The following is a 10924-nucleotide window of genomic DNA, read 5'->3' as shown; positions in this document are numbered from 1 at the left end:
TATCCCTCACCAAAGTTGGAAGAATTATACACTGCAGTTTATACTCAGATCTCTTGTCACTTACATTCAAAAGGATTCCGTCCTTCTTGCTTTCTTTTTCTTTCTTTTTGGGGGTGGGGTTGTTGGTAGACTCTAAGCTCTGTGATACTCTTTCTTGGTCATGCTTGGGCAGTGTCCAGCCCCTAGCAGATGAATGAATGAATGGGAGCAATGTTCTATAAATGGTTTATGGCTTAGAAAATCAACTATTGACCCTTGACATAAAGTTCTATAACTGGCATTAAGACTTGCATGATTCCCAATCTTCACTGAGAGGTATTATTTGTCCAGATACCTGAAAAGAAATCCCCAATGCCTTGTTCTAGGCTTGAGATGTAATGGATGAGCTATGAGTAGACAGCTTTTTAAAAATAAAAGGAATCTTAGTGTTGATTGACCCATTCTCAGAGTAACTGTGAAACATGACTAAGATCACACAGAGCTAGAGGCAGATCTAGGACTGGAATTAGCCCTTCTTGTCCCCATCCCAGTACTTTTATTTCAAGACATCAGACAGTCTTGCCAGTGACCATCACTGCAAGGCAAAGTCAAGTTCTGTGACACTGAAGTCCTCGTAGACCTAGAACAGAAATAGAAGATACATGGTATACATGCCATGACACTTCCTTTTGGTGCCCAAAGGAGACGCCACTAACCATCATGACTTTTCCCATTGGGTCTGGACAGAACCTCAGGCAGCCGTGACCAACCAGAGTTGGCACTCAAGATGAAACCTATCAGCCACCCTCCTCTAGAGGAAATAAGGATTTCAGAAGCCAATGAACTCTGGTCTTAACCTGTCTTTTCAAGATGAGCTGAACCTCCAGCCAGGAACCTCCCACCCTTTATTGCTCTTCAGTGTCCTCACATCCCCAAGGGACTTAGAGGTGATGTTTGCAAGCAGGTCTTCCACAGCATGTTTCTGCCAGACAGAGCAGGTGCAGTTATTAGTCATGACTCCAAGCCAGGCAAGGTGATTAAGAAAAGCTAAATTTATATTAAATTATCATAAAGTCCTAAAATACTGAACATAGTGGTTAAATAACTCCAGAAAGTCCAATCTCTCCAGTGAGTAACGTTAAAACCATTACACATGAGCGTGGGAGAGTCCCTTCCATTAGTTTAAGACAGACAGATTTTGCTTTTTACATAGTAAATCAGTGCTCAAATAGATATTTCTTCAAATATGTCCTTTCTACATTCTGAACAGCCCAAGTGCAATAAGATCCTTCCCCCTTTCCGTTCAAGAAAATGCCACTTTGCTACTTTCTCCCCTTGCCCAACCGTGAGTCTGAGGACCCAAAGGGCTCCTTCTTTTACTGCCCCATCAAGTGTGAAATGTCCCCCTTTCCTCCCAGGAGGAGGACCTTTCCTTTCCCACTCTGTGTACTGGAAAAGCCTGCTTGGCCTGGCCTGGCTGTCCTATGAGGGTCTAGACCTGGGGCTGGCTACTGCGAGCAGGGCTAAGAGCCTGGCACCTGTCTCTAGCGGTCTTAGAACTGACCAGAAAAGGTTTGCTCTGATCTTCCCTTTTCACTCACGTTTGGCAGCTGATTTCTCAATACCACGAACCCCAGGATGTGTTTCAAATCCAGAAACTTCCCCTCGAAGCACCCCCCCTCCATTCTCAGTTCCTATTGTTGCTTTTGATCCCTGGGTGAAAGAGGTCTGGATCTGCCCTGGGCTGAAAGGGCTTCCTCAGTGGTTCTACCTTCCTACTCCTTGCCCCCGACTCTGCGTCTTTATTTAGGCCTCTTCGCCATACATGCCTACAAGGCTAGGTCAGAAAAAGCAAATTAGGCACCTCCCTTCCCCCCAAAAAAAGAAGAGCTAGGTAGAAGTTTTAGGACAGTAGAAAGTCTCAACTCCCCTGACACTAGTGTGACACACATGCCTTTTGTGTGAATAAGCATGAACCAAGTGATGGCACCTCACCATGAAAAGGGAGTCACTTAGCTGGGAAGAGTCGGAATGGGGACTTCACCACCCACAGCCGCAGGCTCTCTGTCTACTCACTTAGATCCCTGAGCACCTGAGAGAGAACACAGGAGGCTCAGCTTCATGGATACTTCCCTTTAAGCCCTGGGTGCCTCAAGTCTCTAAACCAATCACTCTTCCTGACCATGTATGAAAACGTCTGGCCCTTCTTTGGAGAGTTGCTTCAGGATCTCTGTGCTCAGAATCCCAGAGAATGAGGAAGGAGAAAGTGGCAGAACATTATAGTTCAGGGGATGTGCTAAGATTGGTCTAAACAGTGCTTCTCAGACACTGCAGAGACCCAGCCCTGAGGGTCCCACACGCATTCAAGACACCGGCTCACAACCTGGAGGCAGCAGGAGGGAATTCATATTATCCAGCTGCCATGTGATAGAGACCCCCAGTTATCTGAAGGTAGAAAAGGCTCCAGACATTCTAGCCGGAGGAAGAACAGCTTGAGCCATACCCAGACCTCATCAGTATCTGCAGCTGAAGAAACAACAACTGTCAGGGCAAGAATAATATCCATTGCCGGCAGTGGAGAGGACACCCAGGCCCAATCACCCTTAAAAGCTTTTTCATGTTGCCAATGCACTTGAGGCTGGAGGTTTTCCAGATGCCCATGCCAGCTGGGCTGACTCCACCTTCCCTCAGCCTCTATCCTTCATCTCTCTCTTTACCCATGACCGTCCCCCTCCCGCCCCAGCCCCTGGTCAGCAAGTTCCCTCAGAGATGCGGTCAGGCCAGCTCTGATGGAGCGAGTGCAGTCCTGGATCATCATCTCTTGGGGGGCAGGCACTGAGGGTGCCAGGGGAAGGGGAGGTGGAGCTCTGTACTGACGAGGAATCATTACTGAGTCTGGTTTCAAGGGGGCTCAGGATGGCGTGCATGAGGTGAGGTTCGTGGTAAAATCCAGGTCTAAATTCTCAGGATGCCCCATCATTTCTTGTGCACAGGTAGTTACGAACCCAGGTGGAAACAGCTTCAGTGGAGGGCTTGGGAGCAGTTACGAGGCGGGAGGAGGCGGCACGGGACGAGCACACAGGAAAGGGGCCTGCTGTATAAGCGAGCTCGGGGACTGAAGCCCACCAAGGAGAAGGAACAGGTAGGAAGGGAAGGGAACATGGGCATTTAGACTTGGCTCTCTGAGGAGAGCTTGCGTTCGTGTCTCCAGCCTGTGTCTGGCAGGGAGCCCCGTCTTTCAGGAGTGGCTGCGGTATGGACGCTGCTGCACTCAGACTGCTCTTCCTGCAACAGCTGCTCCGTCTCCATGTCATCCAGGGAGCCAGAGCTGGCCTGGATGGACACGGTGTCTGTCTTCATGCATACATGATCCCGAAGGAGGCCCCCTCGGGAGCTGCGCAGTTGCTTGAGGTCATCCCACTCAGCATCGTCCCCAGACAGGAGGCAGATCCCCTCTACAATCTTGACCTTCTCCTTGGTGTAGTTATGGTCAGGTCCACCCTAGGGTGGGGAGTGGAGAGACACGGTCAGTTGGTTGGCTCTCTGTAAAGGATCTCATGACAAACTTAGAAAGGAAGTGGATGGGCTAAGAGTGGGCATGAAGAGCGCAAAAATCCCACAAACAAATGGGGAAATTTAGTCAGAGCAAATGTATGAGGCTGAGCCTAAAAGGAAAGGAGCAGCTGTGATGATTATTACCATTATCATATAGGGAGGAGGGAGAACCGTGACTTCCGTGAGCCACTCACTGGCTACATCACCTCGGGCAAATTACTGAACATCTCCAAAACTCAGGCTCACCTCTTTAGAGTAACAGTGTCCGTACCTCATAACCAATGGCTGTGAGAGTTAAATGAGGCAATCCACGCAATGCAATTAGTAGGTGCCTGACGCATGACATGCACTAGATCATGTTAGCTATTATTACATTGCCAATGGAGTTTATTAATGGGAAAGCATGCTAATATACATGATCAGAAGCAATTGACAAAAGCAACTAAATGTGCATTTATTCAAGATTTTAAACTACTTTGGTGCTATTCGTTTTTATTTTTTTTTTGAAGTATAGTTGATTTACAGTGTTAGTTTCTGGTGCACAGCAAAGTGATTCAGTTATATATATATATACATATATGGTCAGATTCTTTTCCATTATAGCTTATTATAAGATACTGAATACAGTTTCATGTGCTATTTTATTCTTAATTCTCTTCTTTCTAACTTTCTTAAGAAGAAAAGTTTTAGAAGGTAAGACAGGAGGGCTCTAGAAAACCCTCTTACTTGAGTTCTGTCAATCCACTGGGGGTACTGTAACCTATAAGCTTTTGTGGGAGGTTATTCTGGCTCTACTCCCAGGAGCCTCAGGGCCATTTCCAAGCAACCTGCGATTGTTCCAAGGACAGCCTTAAGTTCCACTCAGGCTTCTCCCTTTATGGATTCCTCAAGGGGTAGCTGTACTCCTGGTTTCTGGGGGATACCAACCAACATGCCACCACTGCCAAAAGAAAATGGGCCATGGCTTGGGCTCTGTCCCCGGGATGGTGTTCCTGCCAAGAGCCCTGCAACTGCTGCTCTACTTTAGTAACAGTTCAGTTCCACCGATATTTATTGAGCCCCTTCCCTTCAATAAGCAGGATACTTTGATGATTAAACAATATAAAATATGGTCCCTGCCCTCTGGGAGTGACAGCTCCCTTGATCAAGGCACGCACACACATGCCCAGTCACCCAGCACACCCTCCAAGCTGAATTAGTGTCAGATAAGATGCAGACCACTCAGTGTCTTCATCACACAGACACGTGGGGTAAGTCAGGGAGATGTGGGTGACGTGGCACTAGCAATTTGGGTGATACCACACCCTCTACAAACACACAGCAACAGGTACCTGAAATTAAGAGGAAATCAGAAGAGAAAGGGTGAAACACTATCAGAGGGGTGAAAGAGCTGCTGAGGAAAAAGCATACAACAGGAGAAAGAGTCACATGATTTTAATTTCTAACCTAGGGCCCTCATTGGGGTTCTTTTCTGGGGCATCAGACACTCTAGGAACCCAAGAAGCTTCAAGAGTCTTTCTCTCAAAGATATTAACAGAGAAGGGGTCTACCATCCCTAAATCTGCAAGCTATCCCTGCAGGTTCTGTTTTGGCTTGTAGTGGATGCTTTGTTTTAATAGGGAAATTCATGGATCCTGAAATCACATGATTATTGTATAAAGTGTATTCATTATGCCCTATAGGTGTGAGGGCTGGCTTTGACTGTGCTAGATAGGCCAAAAGAGTAGATGGGTTAGGTCTCATAAGGGATAATTTCTAATGAAGGGTTACAGGATTTTAGAAAAAAACAAGGGTCATATCAGACTAGGAAAATCTAAGTCCCAGGCTATATTCCCTAGTCAAAACGGGACTATTTTTCATGCCTAAACATTTAACAAATAAATTTTCACTGCAGCAACAAAGGAGTTAAAAGAACAAAAGCATATAAACTTTCAGAATTCTAGAGAAATCCCTCTAGATTATGTGATAAGAGGAAGAACAGCAGAACTCCAGCCATTCCCAACCACAGGTGCCAAAAGCTTGGATCAGAGGTTAGAAAGGGAGAGTCCAGGAGCTCTTGGGTTTTTTGGTGTTTCCTAGGAGTTTGGGGTTATTTCAGAGGGGCACAGCCTCACTGCTGGGGAATGACAGCTCCAGGAGGGAAGGAACCCCTGGGCCTGGGAAAATATCTCCTGGCAGGGAGGTGCACACTCACATACTCTCAGACCTAAACCTTCTAGGATCTGCTTTCTAACCTTACTCTCACTAGGGCCCCTCAAGCTGGTCCCTCAGAAGTTATAGACCTCTCCAGAAACCCGAATCACATCCCATTCTTCTGTTCACTATAACTTCCAAAATGGTAGATGGACTACCCAGCATCCCTTACTGATCTACTCAGGCAACTGGAGCATAATCCACCCCCGCCCTCCAAAAACAAACTCTTGGATATAAATTTTAATTTTTACCTCTTTCTTATAGCACAGTTGATTGTACATGGCTGGTTTGGGGATTGCTTCAATTTTCACTTCCTGAGTGGAAGTTCGGTAGGAAGGGTTGCTGTAGGTCAGGTTCCCCATCGCAGGATCAGTTAACTTGGATTTTTTGTGTCTTTAGGAGAAAAAGTGATGAGAAATTAGTTCAGATCTGTATGGGGATAATATCTGGGGAAGCTGTAACCCAAGTTGTGGCAGGCAGCCTCTAAGAGGGCCCAGTGGTCTCTGCCTCCTGGTACTCACACCTTCTGAATTCCTGACCTGTGAGTGTGGGCTGGATCTGGTGACTCGCTTCTAATGAACAGAACATGCAAAAGTGAGGGATACTAGATTCGGTTACAAGGAAACTCCTAACAAGGAAACTGGTTTCTATCTTAGTTTGCCCTCTCTCCCTCCCTCCCTCCCTCCCCTCTCTCTTACTCTTGCTCTGGGGGAAGCAAGCTGCCATGTTGAAAGCTGTCCTATGGAAAGGCCCACAAGGCAACAAACTGCTGAGGGAGGCCTCTAGCCAACAGCCTGCAAGGAACTGAATCCTGTGCTTGGAAGGAAATCCTTCCCCAGTCAAGCCTCAAGATAAGACCACAACTCTGGCTGATACCTGGATTGCTGCCTTGTAAGACACCTTGAGGCAGAGGCACCCAGCTAATCTGCATCTAGATTTCTTTTTTTTTTTTTAATTTTATTTGTTTATCATTTTTGGCTGCATTGGGTCTTCGTTGCTGTACGCGGGCTTTCTCTAGTTGTGGTGAGTGGGGGCTACTCTTCGTTGTGGTGCGTGGGCTTCTCATTGCGGTGGCTTCTCTTGTTGTGGAGCATGGGCTCTAGGCGCGCGGGCTTCAGTAGTTGTGGCTCGCAGGCTCTAGAGTGCAGGCTCAGTAGTTGTGGCACACGGGCTTAGTTGCTCCGCGGCATGTGGGATCTTCCCGGACCAGGGCTTGAACCTGTGTTCCCTGCATTGGCAGGCGGATTCTTAACCACTGCGCCACCAGGGAAGTCCCTGCATCTAGATTTCTGATCCACAGAAACTGTGAGATAATCAGTGGTTGTCATTTTAAGTTGCTAAGTTTCAGGGTAATTTGTTCCACAGCAATAGATAACAAATACACTGAGCTTTAGAGTCAAAACAGACCTACGTTTCAATGCCACTTCTGTTACTTACTGGCTGGGGTATTGGTGGATATAATCTAAACTTTCTGAGCCTTAGATCCTCATCTGTAAAGTGAGGAATAATCAGACCTGTATTACAAGGTTGTTGTGACATTGATACATATTCATTAAATGGTAGATGTTACTATTATTGTTGTTGTTGTTAGTAGAAGCTGCTGCAGCAGCAGCAAAATCCTGACATTTTTGCTGCAAGCTGCATTTAAAGCATTTAGGAGAAAATATATACAGAGAGGGTCATAAAAGGAAGATTCTAAATTGAATACTACACATTCCACCTTCCCAGGATGATCTCTACCGAGCAATGATGTATCTATCACCCCACATTGTAGTAAAGAGTTGTGTTTGTGTGAAGAGAAAATCATTTCCAGCTTCAGTGGTTTGAGGTAGTGTAGAGTGGTGGAAAAAGCAAAGATGCTAGAGTCAGTACCAGCTTTGCCTCTTACTGTGTGAACTTGGGTAACACCCTCTGTGTCCTTAGTATCCTATAAGGAAAATACCAAGCGTTGCTGTGGTCATGAAATGAGGAAACTACTTGGGCTGTGACTGAGGAAAAGGGTACACATTCAGGTTTCTGCCCTTCCCTTCTGCTGCTCTGACCAGGGACCCAACTTTGAAATGAGGCTGGTCATAGGTGGAATCAGTGAGCTGTCAACTTCAGGAGGTCCCAGATGTGCTAATGGGACATACAGCAAACATACAGCCACTGCAGTGGGGCTGAGGTTACCTGTACAGCATCAAAGCTGCGATCACCACCAGAATAAGCAGAATGCTGAGGAGTCCACCGATGACATAGCTGACATGAAGTCCTTCCCCTAGGAAGAGCAGAGAGATGCTAGGTGGGGACCCCCGACAATCTTCTAGCTGGTGTGAGGGGTGGGAAGATGGAGGGCTCCTTTTGTAGCTGTTGCATCCCATACCATCTGAGGATGGCTAGGGGCCTCCTTCTCAGAGAAGAGGCCACAGCGGGAGGGGGGAGGGGGCTGAGAAGAAACCTATCACTATGTCAGCATCTCTAATCCCAAATCCACTACTTACTAGCTGTGTGACTTAAAGCAAGATGCTTAACTTCTAAGCCTGTGTTTTCTCATCAGTTAAATGTAAATAATAAATTGCTCATAAGGCTGGTGGAGATTGAAGGTGAGTGTGTATATACAAATACATATACATACATGCATGCACACATAAATATGGCTTAACAAGTGCCTAGCATACAGAAAGCACTCCATAAGTGGCAGCTATTATGGTTATTCTTTCTATGGATTTAGTCTAAGAAAAGGGTTCATCAACCCCAAAGAGTCCCCATGAAGGTTCTGCAAGATATCAATGGAGACTTAGATTCCTTACATCTTGTTTTTCAAAACAGTTGGGCACTGAGGGCTTACCTGAAGCAGCAGGTACGGCCTCATTGGAATACGTGCAGAGGCCCAGCCGGGCATCCTTTTCAGAGCATCTGTGGGGCAGAGAAAACTGAATGTGAAGGCTACTTGTATTCAACAAAGATTCTGCCTTCTGCCAGGAAATGGGGAAAGTCCTGTGAAGGACAGGGCTAAAGGCCTGGGAGTGGGGCTTTCAGATATGAGACTATACCAGACAGGAGATAGTGGAAGCAAGGAGAGGGCAGGACAACAAAATACAGAGAAATCAGCATGAGCCACTGTCTTCAAGATGCTATATCATGTTTAAATGTGTTTTAAAATGTGTACTCTTTTTTGTTATTGTTTTTGGCCGTGCAGCTTGTGGCATCCCAGCTCCCTGACCAGGGATTGAACCCAGGCCCTCGGCAGTGAAAGCGTGGAGTCCCAACCACTAGACCACCAGGGAATTCCCTAAAATATGTACTCTTTAAAGAGGATTCTTTAAAAAGGAGAAGCAGGTTTGGGAGTGAGCTGAAAGAATACTAAGGACATCAATAGCAGACTTTATTAAGCTACCAGCCAAGCAAACCTTGGATTGGATCAAGATTATCACAAGGTCTAGAGAGACTTAAAAAAATATATTGTTTTTCTTTCCTTCATTCTTTCACAAGGGAATATGCAAGATATCCAGAGGGAGGGCTTGGATAACTAACTTGAAATGCTGAGACGGTAACTCCTTTGTGGCACGTTATGAGCTGGCAATTAAAGACATGTCCTAAAAGTTTAGAGAAAAGCTACCTGCAGGAGCATCTGAAACCAAGATGTACTGAGTCTTCAAATACAACTCTGATAGGAAGAAAATATCTGAGTAGGGTTCAAAAGTTTTCTAAATAAACCTGAATAAAATCAGATTAATAATGATTGTTAGTGCTTAAAATTTAGTGAGAAAGATACACGTTTATATCTGTTTGCTTTTCTATATAAACTCTTCTAACAAGAGAAAATGGGGCATATAGAATAAGTTTGATCATGTACAAATCTTATCATTTTAGGGACGTGAGTCTAGTGGTCTTATTTGGAATTATTACTATGTTTCTGCCTTCAGAATTGAAATCACGTGTTAATTATCTTTTAAGCTACTGTTGATATTAAAAATAATATTACAATGAAAAATGTTCTAATAGCAAAATGCCTGGGAAGATAGTTGTTATCAGTATAGTAAGAGTAGGAAATGAAATCACTGTCTCTAAAAGATATCTGTACCCCCATGTTCAATGTAGAATTATTTACAAGAGCCAAAACATGGAAACCACCTAAGTGTCCATCAGTGGATGAATGGATAAAGAAAATGTGGTATAGGTATACAGTGGAACATTATTCAGCCATGAAAAAGAAGGACATTCTGCTAAGTAAAATAAGTCAGACAGAGAAAGACAAATACTATATGATATCATTTATATGTGGAATCTGAAAAAGAAAAAAAAAAACCAACTCATAGATAAATTGATACTATACAGATTGGCAGTTGCCAGAGTTTGGGGGTGGACAAAATGAGTGAAGATGGTCAAAAGGCTCAAACTTCCAGTTATAAGATAAGTAAGTCCTGGGGATGTAATGTACATCATAATGACTATAGTTAACAATATTGTATGTCTGAAAGTTGCTAAGAGAGTAAATTTTAAAAGTTTTCATTATAAGAAAAAAAAAGTATATATGTGTGGTGATGGATGTTAACTGGACTTACTGTGGTAACCATTTCACAATATACACATATATCAAATCAGAAAAAAACACTAAGTAATTACATATGAGTACTTATTTCTTTTTTACTCCTATCTGTATTTCCAGATGATGTTTTTGCAAAGTGTAAATAAAAAACATATTTATAAGACTTTCTCTAAATGGAATATAACATGATAGTTCATCAATTTTAAGATATGCATTTTTTCTATATTCTAATATCTCTGAGATAGGACTGTGTCTTACAATTAATGGCATCTCACAGTTGCTGTTGGTCATTTTTTCAGTTTAATCTCTCAAATCAGGATGCATTTTAAATTGACAGTACCTTCAGTCTAATGAAATATAATGTTTTACACTTAATTTGAGAGCTGTTCATGGTTATGCTTGCTTATTTAATAACGGGGTGTGTGTGTGTGTGTTGTGTGTGTGTGTGTGTGTGTGTGTGTGTGTGTGTGTGTGTGTACACATGCACATACATGCATGTGTGTTTGAGTGTTACAGGTCATTATAAACTAAGGCCATCACATCCCTGGGGATGTCCCAAGTTAAAAAGCCACAGCCCAGAGACCACTATGACTTAGTGGCTTCTAAGTAAACTGTAGGACAAGACCACGTACTAAACTTGTCTGTGAGAGCAAACGTCACTGAAAAAGG

The 10924-nt window shown here is 44.2% G+C and overlaps 1 protein-coding gene across 1 annotated transcript in view; it reads right to left on the bottom strand.

The window, feature by feature from the left end:
- Window positions 1–3147: 3147 nt before the first annotated feature.
- LRP4 (LDL receptor related protein 4) overlaps window positions 3148–10924 on the bottom strand; it is a 60315-nt gene continuing 52538 nt past the window's right edge. Inside the window, exons 34-37 of the mRNA XM_007455826.1 lie at window positions 8555–8622; window positions 7897–7984; window positions 5979–6120; window positions 3148–3480 (exon numbers count right to left, since the gene is read on the bottom strand). Of these exons, the coding sequence (XP_007455888.1) occupies window positions 3148–3480; window positions 5979–6120; window positions 7897–7984; window positions 8555–8622 (631 nt within the window). The remainder of the gene's footprint in view (window positions 3481–5978; window positions 6121–7896; window positions 7985–8554; window positions 8623–10924) is intronic.

Source organism: Lipotes vexillifer, unplaced genomic scaffold, assembly GCF_000442215.2.
Source record: "Lipotes vexillifer unplaced genomic scaffold, Lipotes_vexillifer_v1.1 scaffold977, whole genome shotgun sequence".
Lineage (NCBI taxonomy): Eukaryota > Metazoa > Chordata > Mammalia > Artiodactyla > Lipotidae > Lipotes > Lipotes vexillifer.
Note: the sequence above shows the minus strand (reverse complement) of the source record. Positions and strands in the feature narration are given on the sequence as shown.